Genomic DNA, 20432 nt, shown 5'->3' on the forward strand with positions numbered 1-20432 from the left:
TTTGGTGGCTAGTCCTTCTCTTTTAGTTTGCTTTCTCTCTCTTTTTTGGAAAATTGTTTTTTGGGCGGGACAAAACACACACTAATAAGCCGGACCCCTAAACACAAATTAGTCCATAATTTGCCTAGATTGTAGCCATTTTATACAACACATTGTAAATTTTGGAGTTAGGCTGCCCTATAAGCCTAACCCCATCATTCAGAAATTTGACATGCCTACAAATGTTGGTGCGAGGCGCAGGGAAACGCAATCCCCCCCCCCACTCCCCATTTGTTTTTTGTATAAGGTCGTTTATAGTATTATGAGAAATCACTTAATTATTCTCGACAATTAGTATTATCCGTTATCTTTTATTTTTTTTATTTGCTTATTTTTATGCTTTGTGGTAAGTGAGTTTAAGCCCCTCACAAAAGTCAATTTCTGTGGAATACATTTTTATTTTACTTTTTGCTATTATCAAAATAGGAGATAACTAATTGACATTGTTAAAAATAACTAAAAGTCCCCATCTAATACCCAACTCGATCAAGAAAAATGTTGTTTAATTTTAAAGTCAAGCGCTAGAGATTGAAAAAGAGATTTCCCTACTCCCCTGGGAAGGGGTAGGGAGGAAAGTTCCATCTATTTATTGATTAAAGTTAGGTTGATTTGCAATATAATGCACATATATGTTCGTAAAAATAAAAAGGATTAAAAGTTGTACATTTGTTCAAAAATCAAACAATCAAAATTGACTTACTTCGTTTCACGCAGGCAATAATAAATTCAAGGAATCTTTAACAACGTGTCATTGCCATCACATCATGTGCTTGTAAATTCAGGGAGCGAAACTATGCATAACGCTTAATGTACTTTATTTTATAGTTGATTTAAGGAAGGATCTCATTTATGGCCTTAAAAAACAAGTTAAATGCATGAAGGTCCTAAATGAATTTAAAATTGCTTTGGTGGCCCAATGGTCCTAGGTGCAATCAATTTTTGGCTGAAATGTCATAAATGCCCTTCTCTCTGTTTTAAAAAAAAAATTTCACCACTACTAACCATCAAAACCATTGCACTAGCCTCTTGAGTTTTGTCGCCTGCAGGTAGGCTAACATCCTTGACCTATCATTACCAGAGCTTCAATGCCAGTAATCAAATTTGATCAAAGGAGGCCAAGGGACTAAGGGAGGATTTAAACTCTCGGCCCCTTGGTGTTGTAAAAGGTAATTTACTATTGAACTATCAAAACAATTTAATAATATATTACAATATATATATATATATATATAAGTTATAATTTTTGTTTTTAAGTATTAACATGAGTTGTATGTTGTTGTTTATATCCGAACATTCACTTGTAAATATATAAACATAACTTGTTTATATATAAAAAAGTTATAAAATTTTAAAATCCAACTTATTTATCTTTTCAATAACTTATGTCTTCAATATTGATAGATTATTAATATTATTTTAAATCATGTATGTATATGTTATAAATTTTTAAGGTTATGGCAGATCATAGACATGTTGTTGTTTATATCCAAACAATCAATTATAAATATGTGAAAATAACTTTTTTATATATAAAAAAGTTATTAATTTTTAAAATATAATTTGTTCAAGTTTTTTAACAACTTGTTCCTCTAATATGAATAGGTAATGAATATTGTGCTATATGTATATCAATATATGTTGTAAATTTATTCTCCGAGCATTTTTATGGGCTGTGATTGATCATAGACATATTATTATTTATATCCGAACAATTATTTATAAATGTATGAACACGACTTGTTCATGCATAAAAAAATTATCAATTTTTAAAACTTAACTTATTTTTTTTAGCAACTTATTTTTTTAACATTGACAGGTTATTAATATTATACTAAATGAAATATATGTGTGTGTGTGTGTGTGTGTGTGTGTTGTGTGTGTGTGTGTGTGGTGTGTGTGAATATAAATGTGTGAATATAATTTGTTCATGCATAAATAAGTTGTCAATTTTTAAAATTCAACTTGTTTAACTTTACAATTGATTTTAATCCAAAACTATAATAATAATATTAGTTGTGTCTTTTTTTCTTAAAAAAAAATTTAAACTCATATTTTTTATTTTAAATAAGATTCATGATCTATTATTAAAATTTTAATAATTTAAAATTTTTAATTATAATTAATAGTTTTATAGAGTCCAGGATGTCATTCTCCCTTACAATTTAGCTGGATCCAAAATGAGAAATAGCTGTGTAGTATAATGACGAAATGACTTGTGAAAGTTAAATACAATTTAACCAGGGTCCCGGGTGTTGCAAACATGGAGAAGATGCGGGAACGTGTTGGAAGAGCAGTAACAGTAAATAAGTCCAGGAGAGGCGGTAATCACGCTCAGGCCAACACCACCACCAGCTCAGACGCACGCACACCCGCAGACTTGGATATGTAGCACTCCCTCTCCCTCTTCTCTCCCTCTGAACGAACCTGTAGGCGTTGCCCTCAAGTCTCAATCCCTCCCACTCGTTTCGGTATCCTCTTTCCCACCTTCGCCATCTTCACTCTTGCGATTCCCTGTAAAATTTTTGAATTTCTGCTTTTTCCGCGCAGCTGTCCTCTCCCCTCTAATTTTCCTTCACTGATGTTTTGGTTCTTCTCCCTCTCTTTCTCCAGAACGAAGGAAAAATACATTGAACGTTAATGGAGTCGACCGAGTCTTCCTACATGTCGTCTCCAGAGGGACCCGGTCCTCGGAAACCTGCTTCGCCACGGCCTAATTCTCCTTCCCCTGGTATCTAATCCGATCTCCTTCTTCTGGTTTAGTTTATGGTTCTGTAAAGGGATATGACGGAGCATTGTTTTATTTACTGCTTTCTTTCTTGCGGTGGGGCTTAGATAGTGCTGGTGCCTCCTAGTTGCAATTCTTGACCCGCCTGTTGTAAAGAATCTTTACTTCTGCATTATGTTTGCTATTGCCAGATTCCGTGGAGAAGTCAACATGTGTTAGGTTTCTTGTATCCAATGCTGCAGCTGGTTCTGTCATTGGAAAGGGTGGTTCAACCATCACTGATTTTCAATCACAATCTGGAGCACGAATTCAGTTATCACGCAATCATGAGTTCTTTCCTGGGACTACAGACAGGATTATCATGGTTTCTGGGGCAATAAATGAGTTACTAAAAGCTGTTGAACTCATTCTTTCTAAGTTGCTGAGTGAGGTGAACACAATTTCTATGATGTGGATTTAGTTATTTACTAAATGACAAAATGTCTGGTAAACTTCTGGAATTTATTTGTCTTTTGTCATCAGCTTCATACTGAAGACGAGAATACTGCTGATCCGAAAATAAAATTGAGACTCATTGTCCCTAACAGCTCTTGTGGTGGAATAATTGGCAAGGGAGGCGCTACCATTAGGTGTGAGAACTTTTATTTTGCCAACTTTTGGGGCTTATTTGCTTTTCAACTTCATGTTTACGAAATATCTTCTGTTGTTGTTATTGTTATTATTATTATTATTATTTTTAGAACTTATCTTAGGCAAGTTCAAAAGATTATTGTCGTGAATTTTTTTGAATGAATGACTATTTCTTTTCAATTATATCTATGGGTTTGTTTTGTGTCCCATTTTATATTCTACCAACTTCCCCAGAAAAAATAGGATATGTTATTTGTTTGTCCAGTTATAATTTCATTTTGCACAACCTTTCTCGGCATATTTACATCATTTATGGATTTATGGATGGGTATGAAAAGCTTAGCTTGTATGTTTCCATGCTTTTGAGCAGGTCGTTTATTGAAGACTCTCAAGCTAGCATTAAGATCTCTCCACAAGATAATAATTATTATGGATTGAATGATAGGCTAGTGACACTGATAGGAGCTCTGGATGAGCAAATGCGTGCACTTGAGTTAATTGTTTCTAAGCTAGCTGAAGATCCTTATTATTCTGAGTCCATGAACTCTCCATTCTCATATTCAGGTTTGTGTTACTAATTAATTCCTGGAAACATCAGTTAATCCATTCTTGCTTGTAGCTACTGTAGCCTCACTATTTTGTGGTATTCATGTAATGACCTTTACGTTTTAGATATCCTATTGCGCAAGCCAATGGGCCCCCAGAGATACAGCCGGGAACATAATCTTATGGAATGTACAAAGAACATAAATTAATTTCTCAAAGTTAATAATAATGTTTCCATCTAGTCAATGGATCTTATCCTATGCATATATGATATCTTTGTGCTTCCTCATTTAGTTGTTAATGCATACGGATTATGTGAATATTTACTCTTATCAATTCTTAGGATTTAATGATGTTGTTTAGTTTCCTAATGCCCTGCATAGCATACCTCAACATGTAGCAGTTAGTAAAGCGAATAGCATGCCTGTCATGGTATATTATGAACAAGTCAGGCCAGTTTATAATACAATATGAAGCCTGGTTCTTCCATTGCTCTCCCTCTTGCCTCCCTACTTTCCTTTTTGAAATTGGTTTCATTCGCTTATGCTTTGAAGAATTAAGAAGGTATAAAATATGTAGCATGTCAATCAAGAGCTAGATATGATGTAATGGAGCATGAGGGAAGATTATATTACAGGTTTAATGAGACAGAATTTAAAGCTTAACATCTGAGGACTATCATCAGACTGATCCTGTTTTTGTTTTTGGTTGGTAAATCAAGAGCTAGACAAGAGCATGTTCAATAGATGAAAGTTAAATCTATTATAATAAATGGTTTATGGATGCTATGATTTGTAGCTGTCTGATTGACTTAGCTATTTCCCCCTGCAAAATGTGGAAGCTCCATGCTTGTCCAATTTTTAAAAGGCTATGTAGTATTAACATTTATAGTTCACATCAAGCTGGTTAACAAAGTGATATATGGATTCCATCAGAAAAGTTAGTTTATCTTTTGGTTATAAGTTTTGGTCTGAGATATGATGACCTATGAATTTCATTAACTCACTATGTGTCATGTCTTCACGTCATGTTAGAGTGTTATTTCTTAGTACGCATCTTGTCACCATATTTCACTTGTGAATAATTCAAATTCTATAATTGAAACAGGTTATAAGCAACCATAGTTGTCCATGTTAGCCTGCTCTGTACTAGAGAAGAACAATGTCACCTGAGTAAACTTGAAAATGACAAGAACCAAAAATCCCTTTCGTTCATATAAAATAGTTTTATAAATATGAAAATTTCTACTTGTCTTCTTGAAGGATTCATTTTATAGGATTTCAAAATCACTAGTTAGTGTTGGCTTGGGGGAAAAAGTCACTAATAAGTATCTTGTTCGGAGTTTTTGAGTGTTGCAGTTTTGTTTCAAATTTTATGATGAATAAATAGTTGAATATTATTTCCACCATAGGATCCCAAACGTGAATAAATATTAATATATTACTTTATTTGTTCAGAATCACGTTTAGGCATCAGGCTTTGATCGTTGAACTTAGAAATTTCCCCTAACAGTATTCCTTTTCTATATGCTTTATACTTTGTTGCAATGACTTGGTGTTATTGTTTATGATGGTAACAATTAATGGCAATGGGAGTGTTCTGGTAATGGATCCTGCCTTTTTATTGTAGGTGTTGGAGTGAATGTATTTTCCAGTCCCCTGCATCTAGACCCTATCATTGTTTAATTTTTATGATTTCTTTTTCAAGGTTTGAACAAAATCTACATTTATCACCATACAAACATTAAGCACGATCTAGTTGCTAGAAGGAACACATTTTTCAAAAAATTGAGCTTAGATCCTTGTCTTGATCTGTGTTCATCATTTCTTGGAATGATCTTCTCTACAGTAAAACTTGAAAAACATAATTTCTATGACTTTTATTTGTACAGTAGAGTGTACTGGGCTGAATCGGGTAGCAGATTAATGTTAAAATGTTTGTACTATGTAGCATTGAGGTTTCGTTTCCCTTCTCAATGTTGAATTGCTCATAGCTTCTTCAAATGAAATTTACTTGCAACTATTCACTGATAGATTGGGGCCTTCCCAGTGTGATTCTAAGTTATGTATACTTAATCTCTTATTGCACTTTACATTTCTTTTACGTTATCTTTCTCCATCTATTTCTCTGTATTCAAATGTCATATAACATAAAAGGGTGAATTTTGACATTTTTGGAAACTTAAGCAGCCACAGCATTACAATTCCACTGCTAGTTAGCTTGTTTATGAGGAAAGTTGTTTTAAGAATTTAATGATTATCAATTTTTGGGGTTCTCCATTTTAATGAAGATTACAGGATGGTGGTCTAATCAATATTTATTTATCCTTGTTCTGTATTTTAATTTATTTGTGAGCAACTTATGGGAAAAGAACAATTGTTTGTAAGTGCTGATTTTGATGCTTAGTATGCCCACTTAACTTGGACTTTAGGTGTTGTCTTTTCCGGATATCATGGTGTTCCATATGCCTATGTGCTTCCTTCTGTCCCAGCAGCAGCATACAATGCAACAAATTATCGACCAAATGGTGCTGGAAAGAAGTTCCAGGAGATCAAGGTTATCCTCATTCCGTCAATTTCAATTTTAACTCCTGATTTTATGATTTGCTTAATTTCAATATGTTGAGAAAGTTGAAACTGGAATGTCAACTCAAGTGTTGCTATCCTCAAATATAGTTTTCTTCCCCGCCACTAACTAATCCTTTGTGGCTTATTATCCTGGATGGAGTCATGCATAATTATTCTAGGACTATTTATATATGAATCAGTATCCATGATAATGACATTTGGTAAACCAAGCTTTGCTGGCCCTATAATTTATGAAAAAAATCAAGAGGACTTTTATTTATTTTTTAAATAAATTTATTTGAACAGTCACCAACTTTATGACCACATAAACAGCAAGATAAGAAATTAAATGATATAGTCACTGCTATTTATGATAATATAAATTTGTATTCTATTGGTCAGAACTCTATAAAATAGTAAGAGTTGGTGGTTTGATTTAATTGTATTTTTTCCAGGAAAGAAATGCATGGTTTTGTCAATCTACAAAATAGAAGCAATGTGATTACCGATGAGAAAAATGGACCGTGATATGCCTTTACGGGAAAATGCTTGCCTATCACTGCTAATTAAAGACATGAGTAGCAATTAGACATCACGGTTGTATGTTTCTAGTATCAAACCTGGGGAATATTTCTTCACATAGTAAAGAAGACCTGTTTAATCTGGCTGAGCATGTGGGGGGTGTAATCTTACAAATATATTGAAATGCTGCTCAACTTGATCGACTCCAAATTTCTAAGGCAGTATTTTTGATATTAGAGTCCTTAAAGAATATGGGTTGTGATTTGCCAAATCAGTAAAAAAGTAAATTTCAAGTTTGAGGATTTCCCCCAAACATCAGGAGGGAACCTTAAATTTACTCACACCATTGCCCACCCTTATTAGCTCAGGTGACTAGTTTGAGGTAGGGATTGAATTTTTTGTTTATCAATTTTTTACAAGACAATGGCTCTGCCTATACGCTTTCATGTTTGTTTTATGTCAATAGCAGATGACAAGTTGACTAGATCTTCTCTGTCTAAATGCTTGCTTCCTCTAGATGTAAATGTGACTTGCTCTCTAAAATTGAACTGACAATTGGTCTTCTGTTGTTTTCCAGGAGGAGCTGAGTAAATCACTGACCATCGGCGTTGCAGATGGCCATATAGGGTTGGTTGTTGGTCGTGGTGGAAGGAATATAATGGAAATTAGTCAGGTTTTTCTAATGTTAAATTATTATTTGGTCGTATGTGATTACTTGATGCTTTTTGTGAGAAACTAAACTCATTTCACTTTCTCAGGTTAGTGGGGCAAGGATTAAGATATCAGACAGGGGTGATTTCCTATCTGGAACAAATGATAGGTATGAAAAGGAATTTATTTTCCTTGAAGATTTTCTACCATTTAGATTTCCATGGCTTTATATGTATTTTGAGTAAATGTCACATGCTTATTTCGAGCTTTGTTGGACATTATAAATATTTACTGTTTATTTTCTTCATTTATACAAACTTCTTTGAAAAAAAAATATACTGGACTTCCCTTGAAAATTTTTAAATTATAGAATGCTCTATTTTCAAAATGCATATTAATCTCCCCTTAAAATAAAAAATAAATAACATAAACCTTTCTTGATCTTTTCTTAAATTACAAAGATACTCTTTTTACTTTTAGGGGAAGTTTTGTGTACTTCTGAAAACTTCAAGGGTGTTTTGTTTTATTTACTTTTTATCTCAGAAGAGGTTTATATAACTTTTGAAAATAGAGAAATCTGTATAATTTTTCGGGATAGATGTTTTTATTAGTTTTAAAAAATAGAAGAGATGAATCTGTAATTTCAGAAAAATGAGAGGATAATGTAATTTACTTTTTTTTTTTTTGGTGGATTACCAAAACGTTGAGATGTTCTTTTATCTTCATTATATAGGAAAGTTACGATAACCGGATCACAGAGAGCCATACGAACAGCTGAAACTATGATAATGCAGAAGGTTGCTTATGCTGAGGAGAGGGCAATGGAGTAGTTTACGTTCGAAGAAGCACCCTTGTCTAGTGTTGGGATGCTTGGTGACTTGAACCTGCCTTCTAATTTCTTATCTTTTTTTTTTTTTTAAAGATTTATTTACGTAAATGCCATACAAGTGATGCGTTGAGAGGTCTGAATGTTGTTAGAGGGGGAGACGGGGCAGCATCTGTCTTTTCTTTTTTTTTCTTTTCTTTTTCTTTTTTGTTCTAGTGAGAGCGATCTTACAGGAATTCTTTTCAGAACGGAGTATAAGATCCTTCGGGAAGGCCGTTAGTGCTTAATCAAATGTAGCAAGTAGAAGTGTATCTTTATTGCCTTTCATTTTACTAAATGTTGGAAGTGAAAGTAGCTAATGAGTCCAAAATGTACCTTTTTTCACTGGTTTGAGGTTTGAGATAGGATCTGAAGATTATTTATTTTTTGCGGTAGTTATTATTTGAATATTTCCCCTTGATGGCCTATATTTAACTGAAGCTTGAAGAATAATGGACAAATTCTTCATAAAAGGCTGAAGAATAAGAGGCATTTTCTTGTGAATCAAGCATTTACAAGCAATCAAAGTTCGCTTTCTTGGGACCGTTACAGTTTTTAAGATGTCAACTCTTTTTTTTTTTTGGTTTTGGGAAAATTTTACTGAGGACTATTTGTCTAGACATAATAAAAAAGAAAGATCTTGAATTTTTGAAATCTCACCATAAGTTTGGGATATTTAATTGAAATTAAGTTTAAGAGGGAAATGACAAGATTGTTCTTGTCTCTTTGCACTTTGAATCTAAAATCAAATGTATGCTTGATAATCTTAAGTAGTTAAAGCTTTGAATATTTCTTGGCTAGCAGTAAGATTTAAGAAAAGGTGAAGATAGAAATTTGAGATGTATGGTTGGTAATTGATTAATTGTGATTTAAAAGAATGTTTTTTAACTTGAGGTTATCATGAATTATTGGGTTTTGAAGTTAGAGGATGCATGTAATGAAGCTTTTGAAACTTTTTTCTAAAACTTAAACTAGGATATTTGAATGTCAATGACACCTCTGTGTCAAAGTTTTTACCCAAGAATCAAAGTTTTTACTCAAGAATCTCCTTGATTGAGTTTTGGAGGGAATTTGATTTTCGTGATTAACTATTTTGGTATAAAACCAACACATGAAATTTTTTTCAAGTTAGTGTTGTAACGAATAAGTGAAGTAAGAAAATAAAAAATAATTTATAAGATAATAAACACACATAATAAGATCACAAATAAGTCATTTACATATGAAACCAATACTTATTTTTTTTTTTTCAAGTCAGTGTTGTAATGAATAAATGCGGTAAGGAAATTAAGAACTATTATAGGGTAATGAACCTTACATATTAGGGTGACAAACAAGTCTTTCAAACATATTTTTGTTCATTTGTTTGCAGATTGTTATTCATTTCCTACTTTGTTCATTTGCCTAATGGACTTGTTTGTAACACTGCTTTAAAAAAACAAAACACAACCTTTGATTGTGAATTTCTCCTCAACTTTTGATTTATAATATGGTTAACATAATGCAATGATTCTATTCCAAAGAAATAAACAATGAACAAAATTTAGTAGGGAAATAAACAAATTTTATTTACAGTCCAATGAACTTTTAGTTCATTTCTTTAATTTTTCTCTTGTTCTTTATCATCTTTCTTAGACTCCTCGGCAAAATGAAACAAAAGAGAAATGATTGGAAATGCATAGAGATGAGGTGATCACTCTTGTTCGCTTGAATCTTGTTATTGTTCTTGAATTGGGAGCTTCATTGTTGGATTGGCGACTTGCATAGCTTGTCTGAACTAAGAGTAGTGCCATCACTCGAATTGGCGACTCTCTAAGGCAAAAGAATACTCTATTTCAGCTAAATTACGTATAGAGAGATGAGGACAATCTCATCATTTTTTATTAAATTTTAATTTCAATTCAATACTCCGTATTTAAAATGAGGTTTCAAAAATTTAAGGGATTTTTTTTTTTATGTTTGGCCAAGGAGTTCTCAGTGAAATTCCCCCTCCCCCTCTTTTCTTGTCCTTCTTTTCTCAAAAATAAGTAGACATAGACACGGTTCCTGTGTATTGCATAAAGTATAAGATGGTCGTACTGCAAATAACTTACAAATAATGTGATTTGTTATAAATTTTATATTTTATAATGATAATTTTTTTTCTTTTTTCATTATTTTTCAAATAAACGCACGTGCTTCCTTTTGGTTCACGCATGCAATCTTAAAACTGAAAACTCAAACATACTTAAAGAAACTCATCAAAGCATGAGACATAATTTGTGACTTCCTAGTATTGAGCCTATTTTAGAGTAGAGAGTAAAGTCTTAAGACCACTCATATCTATGATTCGGAGATCATTGTTATAACGATGAATTATAATCCCAAAACATCTTAAGAGTTTTTTCTTTTTTGCTAGACAAAATACCTTAAGAGGTTAGATTTTCCCGAACGCGTCTCTCCAGTACCTAATCTAATTTTTGGCAGGGTGATGCTCATTGAACTTCGAGTTTCGTCGTCAAGGTAGGCTCATCCTAAAAGCTTCCCTTGTATAAATGCAATGCCTCTAGTAAAACATGGACTTTAAGTATTTGTTATTTTCTAAAAATTAGTCAAAATCTGTCCATGTCTTACATGGACTATGAAGTAGGAATTGACAGTGATGACTTGTCGATAATGTAACTTATTGTAAATTTTTATTTATTAATAATATATTGATGATTCCGAATGGAACAAAATTAAAGACGGTTGTTTAAGTCATACAATCAAATTAGCAGTATAATTTTTATTTATTAATAATATATTGATGATTCCGAATAGAACAAAATTAAAGAGGATTGTTTAAGTCATACAATTAAATTAACAGTAGGTTAAAGTATATATTTAATCTTTTAATTTTACACAATGTTTCATTTTAGTCTCTTAATTTTAAAAAATATTTTTGTAGTTTTTTAATTTTAACACTGTTATTTAAATATTAATAAAATATTTCTCAAATATTGATATATTAAATTTAATTTTTTTCTAAATAATAATGATTCATAAAAAATAATCATTTAAAACTAATAATATTAGGGTTAAAGAATTAAAAATATACTTTATAAAATTAAATGATCAAATTAAAACCTTATATAAAATTAGAGGATTAAAAGTATACTTTAGCCATTAATGGTAACAAGACTATATAGAAAAATATAATATCAGATTATTATAGCTTAATTAAACATGATCAGTGCGAGGGAGACTCTGACATGAGTATGTGATAGAAAAAGTAAAAAAAAAAAAAGATTTTATCTGACAAAAAAATTCCTTGAGAAAGTATAGATCCTAAATGAGGTGAGGAAACTATGAGGATGATTATGATCAAGAGGAAGAGGAGTGGGATTTCGATGAAGCTAGGCATCCATCTTTTACTCCGATGTACCCATGCTAATTTAGAGTATAGAATTTTGAGTCTTAATCTTAACAATACATAAGTAGCAAATAGAGTTACCATGTCCATGATGCTTTACTAGTCATTCATAAGTGATGAATTAATGTTGAATTTTTATTGTTAGAAGAAGTATTCATATTTAACGTTTGTTCTTATTTTGACCAATTAACCAAGCAATGACAAACATATCCATGATGTGTTATTCTATTGGGCCACGGACCAAACTAGGCTCAAGTCTAGTAAAGGGGCAGATAGGGAAAAGCAAGGGGGTAGAGCCCACAGGAAGAATGGGAAGAAGACGCCCATTAACAGGATAAAATGAAGCGTATGGGTAATGACAAGGTAACAGCAGGAACTCGAATTCTTTTTTACATTTTTAACTGTCATGTACGATTAACAGTTTGGGCCCTTTAAATTCTAAAGTTCAATTTCTTGAAGGATGTATGGAAAACTTCGCTTGGGAGATGACAACCTTTTAAATAATGTTCAGATTTATTAAGAGATTAATTTCATGATTATTAATTATAAGAATATTTTGGGAGGTACAAAACAGCAGCAAAATGGAGATTGAGACTTGGGACCATCCCTAAAGACTATCAATGTCATTTCTCACGTCTTGTAATCATTGTTCTTGCAATCAAACTCATATTTACGTTGCATAAATTGTCTGCTAAAGTTAGGTATATACTGGAATCATGAGATATCGATAACATGAACTGAAACCATAATTGTGGTAAAAATTATTCCAACACTTTCCGCAATTCAGTTGTGAAAACGGACAACGTAGTGGATGATACTTAAAGCCCACTGTTTCCTTTACATCTAAAAACATCCACTGTAACCCCCCCCCCCAAAAAAAAAAAAAACAGAGAGAGAGGTCCAAATTCTGATCCAATCCATTCACATACACACACTTCATACTTTTACCCCAAAGCGGCGGTCCTGTGACTCGCAAGCCACCCCCTGTATGGCTGTTTAATTATTTATTCGTAAACCATTTCGATAGCAAATATTTATAAACGCGCAATTTGTCCAACTATCAGATCTCCTATAATCCACAACGATGAGAAGGGTGATAATAACTTAAGAGAAATCATATATCATAACATTACTGTAATACGAAGAGAATCCTTTCTATTACTTTTTTTTTTTAAATTATTAGGAACCAATAATCAATTTTTTTTAAAAAAGGACGTTATTGCAAACTTACTGTTCACACATCCGAAAAAGTTGCATTCACATGTAATATTGGCCTCACCACGGGCCTTTTATTTTGTTCAAATCTCATGCATTTAAATTTATTTTAAAATCAACTCCATTGCGCATTGCACGTGCTGCTATTTTATGATCGCATGGTAAATTAAAGATCGAAAGGTAATGGCATTTATCATTTATGTATGCTATATCGCTCCATACGCTGACCTCTTTTATAAAAATAATTTCCCATGTCTTTTTCCCTAAATCTTAAATCTTTATAGTCATGTGAGCCTATTGACCGAATGAGGCAGGCCCGATGTCGTTATTAATGTAATAATGTCAAGGTTCAGAGACATATATAAGTAACGTGTAAAATTAATTAATTATAAAATAAAACTGAGGGAATGGTACAACAAATTAATACACGATGATAACAATAATAATTGGGAGGGCAATATATATATATATATATATATATGAGAGTAAATATACAAGAAATGATGCTATCTTGCAGGCGTTTCAGCACCACCATGCATGGAATGAAATCTGCAGGATGGTGAATTCAGACTGCAATTTTTTTATTCCTCAAATCACACACACTCCAGCAAACATTCCAAGCTCTACCTTACCCTAGCTAGGCTCATGCCAGTTATTTTCATATAATTAAAATTTAGACACGCTCCTAAGGCAGTCAATCACCGCCGCCACCGTAGCCACCGCCATACCCTGAACCATAGCCGGAGCCACTACCATATCTACCTGCTCCTCCCCCTCCTCCGCCGCCGCCACCGCTGCCCCCGCCACCTCCTCTGCCTCCGCCCCCTTCTCCGTAGCCACCTCCTTCACCGTAGCCATAGCCAGAGCCATAACCAGAACCCCCAGAACCACCGCCGCCACCTCCACCCCTGCCGCCCCCACCGCCCCCACCGCCACCATTTGCACCGCCAGACCCATAGCCAGACCCATATCCCGACCCGTATCCAGATCCATATCCGGAACCCCCAGAGCCACCACCCCCTCCCCCTCCTCCTCCTCCTCCGCCACCCCCACCTCTGGGAAACAAGCCATGGGGAACTAGTCTAGCAGCAAAAGCGAGGTGGAAGAGAAGCAAAACAATGAAGGAAGTGGCAATGAGCTTAGAGGTGGACATGGTGTAGCAGAATATATATATATATATATATATATGAACGAGAGCAAGTTTCTGGGATGCAACAAAGTGATGGGTGATGGCCCCTATATATATAGGCATTGTGAAGTGACGACATGCATGCATCCACTGATTGATTCTGGTACCTTCCCTGGGCTTATTAGTGTGGTTGGTGTGGTGCTGCCTATTATGAAGGCTTCGTGTTCATACTTCCACTTTCGACATGCCTAGCTTCTTTTCATTTGACAGCCACCATCACTCAGTGCTGCACTCAATTAATTTATTTAAATGATCTCCTCAATCCTCCAAATTCAACACCTCTCCAATTTATCACCACGTCCACCATTGATTGTGGTGCATTGTTTGCCGCACTAAATTTACTTGGCGTCCATGGAATTAAGGAATACTTGCAAATCACTCCGGCTGACTGGCAGCGTGGAATACATAATTAAACTGATGGTCAATTCTTCACTCAATTTTCCATTTTTCTCGTGTTGAAAGATGACACGTTGAATGTTTTATGTATAATGGCGAGACCATACATTAATTACTCGGAATCACATGTGGAAAACGTACTATTACCTAGGATATGAACAATACAATGATAAAAATTATTTTTTATTTTTGAATAAAAAGGGTTCTGAGTAGGCTGAATTGGGTGAGGAATCAGCTCTCTAGCTGTCTCCCATTTTCGATGATTGACTGTTTCAAGTGAAAAAATAACAGTGGTATTATATTTCATATCCAAAAATGAGAAATACAAAGGAAATGTTTTTTTAAAAAGGTGAGTCTGCGTATAAAGCAAGACCGGACAGGTGGCGATGAGGGTATCACACCTGGGCAGTGTTGGATAGAATTTGTATAATTTAGATATGCCTCTCATTCTCAGTGGGGTTGTAGTTGGATGGTACTTAATTTGCTTCTCATGCACGCCTCCCCACTCTCACCGCGCTACAAAACGAATGATTCAATCATTCAGGGCCTTTTGTTTCTTACATCCAGGGCCAGGATAATACTCCTAAGACTTTCTTATTTCCTGATTCTTCCAATTCTTTTTTTCGTTAATTTTTATCTGCACTAATATTAATCTTATATAATGGCTAAATATATATATATATGTAACATTTATCTTGCATTCCTTTTTATATCATTATTCACACGGTTTAATTTGCATGCCTTAATCATATCATGACATTTATCATTATTCACACGTTTTTATATAATCTCCTCAGACTTTTTATATGTAACACATTTATCTTGCATGCCTTTTTATATCATGACGACATATCAATAAGAAAGATATACACATCCCCATCGTCATGGCCGAGTTCTACCTGCAGCTACAAATAAAAGGAAGCCAAGACATCAACATCTTCAAGTCTAATTTTCAATTCTTGTAATGCACCTTTCTCTCATACATGCATTCTTATCTTAATCAACTAGCTCGGATTTTACAATGATTTTGTATGTTTATGGTTGAGATTACAAAGAATTGAATAGAGAGAAGAAAATGAACACATTCTTGATTATGATTATTGAACATTACAACATATAATCTTTTACTTAAAGGATTATTTATACCAAACTTCAAACTTCAAAACCACTTTGAAGTCAAACATGAAGTGAGGATCTTTGTTAACCTCTCTCTTGAAGTAGGATATAACCCCCTGACCTATAATAAAATGTGACATATTTTGTATAAATTTCAGGGTCATCAACAATTAAGTGAATGACACTAATCACTCTAATTAATCCAACACTTATAATGGTTCAATACAATGTGACCTACAAAATCAATCGCTCAACCGCTCATCTTGCAAAAAATATCATTTAAGCCTCACAAGAAGGATTTAATTGCCAAAAAAAGGATTAAAGAAATTTAAAATTAATCCACAAGACTAGGTAATGCAAAAATAGGCAAAGGAGAGGGAAAAGAGAGAAAGAGAAAGGAGGGGGAGAGAGAAAGAAGGGGAGAATATCAAAATTCTCGAAAACTCTTATTCAACAATATTCAAAATTGAATACAAATTAAAAATTTAACTTTATTTATAGGACTCTTAAAATAATAAAATAATAATAAGTTAAATTAAAATATCAAATCCTAAATCTAAATATAATATTAAAATATTGATATCTAAGATAATAATAAAATAAACAATAAAATCTTATTCTAATGGATAAATATCCTTATTTAAATATCCCTAATGAATAATCATAATATCTTAGATAAGTCATAATTATCATAATTAATCATTATCCCTTTTTCCATCATTTTTCTTCCGCTTGAAGAACTCGTTTCTTGACAAGTTAAAATTGAAGCACAAATTAGTTGGGAAGGGACATGTAGGATAAAATTTCATCCACGTGCATAAATTTAAAAATCTTTTCCAGCAAGTGAGGTAGTAATGAACTGCATCATGTGGAAGACGATATCGATTATTTGGAATCTCTAGAAAACTTTCCTAGCAGACAAGATAATGTTGAAGCTTCATGTTAAGTGACATGACATTCTTGGTAGGTACAATTTGTAAAAGAGGTGAACTTGTAGTAAGGCAATGTTGATTTTGACTGATCACAACTTGAGAATATCAGAATATGGCACTTGTATGATAGGTAGAGGAACTTTTAATGGAGCCTGTGAAGGTAAAGGTGTTGGGGTCAACAAATCATTTTCATGATTAGGTTCCATAAGAGTTCTAGTAGACCCTTTTGATTCTAGTGTTGGAGTTTCAACATCTATCTGCTCACTAGGTAGATTTTAGTTACTTAGTGACTCCATAATATGTTGGAAACTCCTCTTTATTTTCTCAATTAGACGCATACCTTTTGGAATTTGACATTTTAATTTAGCGTTGGATTTAGCATTGCAACGTTTGACTTCAACTATTCACCTTTCTAATTTAACATCGAAACTTTTTTCCTTAACAATTTGTTGTGCATATTCAAACTTGCGACGTGTTTCATAACCACACCATTGGTCATATGCATACTAGTAATAGCATCGTTCTTCAATTATTCTCCTCTAGTAGCCTCTATGGATCGTGATAGTATTGTGGATGCCCAACATGTCAAGGTGGGGTGCCATAATAATTTTGACACTCCCTGTATGGGCATTCATGGTAATATTTCATATAAAATCATGAATATATAGATTGAAAATTATCTTTCAAATATTTTATATGATAATATATGTAGCTTTAGGGAAGGTTTGAGTTATTTTATGGATCTCAACAAGAAAAACAACACAAGGAAGGGAGGTGGAAGCAAGCTCTGGTACAAAATTGATGGAAAATGGAAATGGAGAGGGGAAGAGAGAGAAAGAAAAAAGGAGGGGGAGAGAGAAAGAAGGAGGGCGAATACCAAAACTCTTGAAAACTCTTATTTAATAATATTCAAAACTGAATACAAATAAAAAACCTAACTCTATTTATAGAACTCTTAAAATAATTAAATAATAAAAAGTTAAATTCAAATTTCAAGTCCTAAATCTAAATCTAATATTAAAATACTAATTTCTAAGATAACAATAAAATAAATAATAAATCCTTATTATAATGTATAATATCGTTATTTAAATATTCATAATAGCTAATTCTAATATCTTAAATAAATCATAATTATTCTAATTAATCATTATCCTATATTTCATCACTAAGAGATTTTTTTTGGGAGAATTACATTAAAATTTCATACAAAAAAATTAATTATTATAAGGTCCATTGACAATTAAATTAAATTGCATTGTAACACAACACAAATGAAAAATAACCTTACATGAGATTTCATGCAATTTAATTTAATTGTCAATGGACTTTGCAATAATTTTTTTTTTGTGTGAGATCTAGTTATAATTTTTTTTTAGCCCGAGAACTGGAGAATTTAAATGAAAAATAACCTTACATGAGAAATGATGAAAATACCTTGCCTATTTAGAAAAAGAACTCATCATCCTTTTAACAAGTTGTACGTAGTTTAAATTTTGACAAATTATAATTCAGATTTTAACAGCAAAATTGTATCCAACATCATGAACAGGATTATTAGGAACTAAAGTGGATCTCCCAACACGTGGATGAGTTTTATATACAAATTAAAATTATATTTAGCAGTGGAGACATGTTAAATTTTTGGCGTTTGGTGGAACAAATGCAGAAGTGGGCGACACAAAGCAGCACAGGGGAACGAGCGTACGCACGCACGTCCAATGTTAATTGGTCAATGAGGTTGGCTTTTTCACGGTCAAAGAGTTGTTTATGTTATGTGTATCCTTGCTGATCTAAAGTCAACGACAATTATTGATATCAACCCAAGATAAGCCGCATCTTAGTTGATTTGAATTAGAATATACAATCTATGGACCAAGGGGAATTACTGTATAAGTGATGGGTTCGAGCTCAGTTTGTTTATATTAAAAAAAAAAGAAAAAAAAAAAAAGAATAGCGGGGAAAACGGCCAAGCATGCAAAAAATAGGAAGGGGGCACAGCACGGGAATCGGAAGAAAGGGCTAAAAATGAAGAGAAGCGCGGTTGAAAGGGCTCGGGTTTTCCATTTTTGCGAGGGCCTCCATTATCTTCAAACAACTCCCTTCTGCATCGTTCTCCCGCCATCCCCCCCCCCCCCCGAGGAAGAAAGCAGAGCTCTCTTGCTTCTTCCTCCCCGGCCTCCATGGCTCTCCCCTTCTTCCTCTTCCTCTTCCTCTCTCTTCCCTTTGCTTCCTCCCGCTCCCATCTCTCCCTCGACTATTACGCCTTCACTTGCCCTTCCTTCCCTTCCGTCGTCCGGGACAACGTCTTTACCAAGCAGACCGCCGTCCCCGCCACCGCCGCCGGCGTCCTCCGCCTCTTCTTCCACGACTGCTTCACCGATGGCTGCGATGCCTCCCTTCTCATCTCCTCCAACTCCTACGCCAAGGGCGAGCGTGACGCCCTCCCCAACCTCTCCCTCTCCGGAGACGCCTTCGACCTCGTCACCAAAATTAAGAACTCCCTCGAGCTCACTTGCCCCGGCGTCGTCTCCTGCTCCGACATCGTCGCCCAGACCACCCGGGACTTGGTCAAGATGGTCGGGGGTCCCTACTACGACGTTACTCTTGGGCGGAAGGACAGCCTGGTCTCCAACATCTCCAGGCCGGCAGAGAGGCTTCCGGAGACGGACATGTCCATGGACCAGATCATGTTCCAATTCACTTCCAAAGGATTCAGTATCAGGGAGATGGTGGCTCTCACGGGGGCTCACACCATAGGCTTCACGCACTGCAAGGAGTTCAGCCGCAGGATCTACAATTTCAGCGCCTCGTCGGACGTGGACCCCACCATGAACCCGAAGCTGGTGGCTGGATTGAAGAAGCTGTGCGAGAACTACACCCAGGACTCGGGCATCGCGGCCTTCAACGACGTGAGGTCGCCCAGCAAGTTCGACAACGCGTATTACCAAAATATTCTGAACGGGCTGGGCCTTTTGTCAACGGACTACCTGATGAGCGTGGACCCGAGAACCAGGCCAATAGTGGAGGTGTACGCCCAAAACCAGACCGCGTTCTTCCAGGATTTCGCTGCCGCCATGCAGAGGCTTTCCACGCACCAAGTGAAGACCGGCCGGAAGGGAGAGGTGAGGCTGAGGTGTGACCAGTTCAACAATCTTCAGATGTAGAGAGGGACTGCATGAACCGCTTTGTTTCAAACGCTTGAGGCTATATATTATATATAGATCAGAGACGGCCATACATGGGTATATATTTTCCATATGTGAGAGAGAGCCACCTTCAAAGGGATCGATCGATGTTTGGATTGTGATCTTTTGCTTCATCTGAAAATGAGAACAAAAGGGGTGATTCCTGCCAATTTATCCCTGAGCATATAATATATACTATAATACGAGATTTACCCATGGCAGTGGATGGATTACATTAATTAACCTATACTGTATGTCACTGTTTATACTTGTAGCTTAAAACAAATTAAAGACCCACATATATTACTTGCGGTAGCATTAAAATCAAATTCTACATCATAGGATCAATTATGGCACAAATCACATGCACAGTTGAGATGATGACTAAAAGGACAAGTACCACCGTAGTTATGAATTAATAATATAGACCCATGCATGGGCTTGCTTTGTTGTTGTTGTG

General features: G+C 34.6%; 3 protein-coding genes across 4 annotated transcripts; 2 read left to right on the forward strand and 1 right to left on the reverse strand.

Annotated features, from left to right (window-relative positions):
• Positions 1-2300: 2300 nt before the first annotated feature.
• On the forward strand, positions 2301-8890 carry LOC129292272 (protein BTR1-like). 2 transcript variants are annotated; one of them, XM_054929848.1, is made up of 9 exons: positions 2301-2552; positions 2650-2767; positions 2956-3194; positions 3287-3393; positions 3765-3958; positions 6372-6496; positions 7607-7702; positions 7788-7849; positions 8414-8890. In XM_054929848.1, the coding sequence occupies exons 2-9, from the start codon at positions 2677-2679 to the stop codon at positions 8508-8510; spliced, it is 1011 nt and encodes a 336-aa protein (XP_054785823.1). In that variant the 5' UTR covers positions 2301-2552; positions 2650-2676; the 3' UTR covers positions 8511-8890. The 2 variants fall into 2 exon arrangements, with proteins under 2 accessions (XP_054785823.1, XP_054785822.1); XM_054929847.1 differs by having other exon boundaries at positions 2303-2507.
• Positions 8891-13845: 4955 nt separating this feature from the next.
• On the reverse strand, positions 13846-14304 carry LOC129292490 (glycine-rich cell wall structural protein 2-like). The gene has a single exon (XM_054930040.1). It carries the CDS (start codon positions 14302-14304, stop codon positions 13846-13848), a length of 459 nt encoding a protein of 152 aa, XP_054786015.1.
• A 4578-nt stretch (positions 14305-18882) lies between these two features.
• On the forward strand, positions 18883-20238 carry LOC129292882 (peroxidase 65-like). The gene has a single exon (XM_054930558.1). It carries the CDS (start codon positions 18968-18970, stop codon positions 19949-19951), a length of 984 nt encoding a protein of 327 aa, XP_054786533.1. The 5' UTR covers positions 18883-18967; the 3' UTR covers positions 19952-20238.
• The last annotated feature ends 194 nt before the right edge of the window (positions 20239-20432 follow it).

Source organism: Prosopis cineraria, unplaced genomic scaffold (genome assembly GCF_029017545.1).
Source record: "Prosopis cineraria cultivar Desert tree isolate PC_DT_omini unplaced genomic scaffold, ASM2901754v1 PC14, whole genome shotgun sequence".
NCBI classification, from domain to species: Eukaryota; Viridiplantae; Streptophyta; class Magnoliopsida; order Fabales; family Fabaceae; genus Prosopis; species Prosopis cineraria.

Coding starts and splice junctions, on each gene's coding strand:
- LOC129292272 (XM_054929848.1), top strand. CDS start 2,677: ATGGAGTCGACCGAGTCTTCCTACATGTCGTCTCCAGAGGGACCCGGT. Junction 3,195..3,286: donor TTTCTAAGTTGCTGAGTGAG/GTGAACACAATT, acceptor TTTTGTCATCAG/CTTCATACTGAAGACGAGAA. Junction 7,850..8,413: donor CTATCTGGAACAAATGATAG/GTATGAAAAGGA, acceptor TTCATTATATAG/GAAAGTTACGATAACCGGAT.
- LOC129292490 (XM_054930040.1), bottom strand. CDS start 14,304: ATGTCCACCTCTAAGCTCATTGCCACTTCCTTCATTGTTTTGCTTCTC.
- LOC129292882 (XM_054930558.1), top strand. CDS start 18,968: ATGGCTCTCCCCTTCTTCCTCTTCCTCTTCCTCTCTCTTCCCTTTGCT.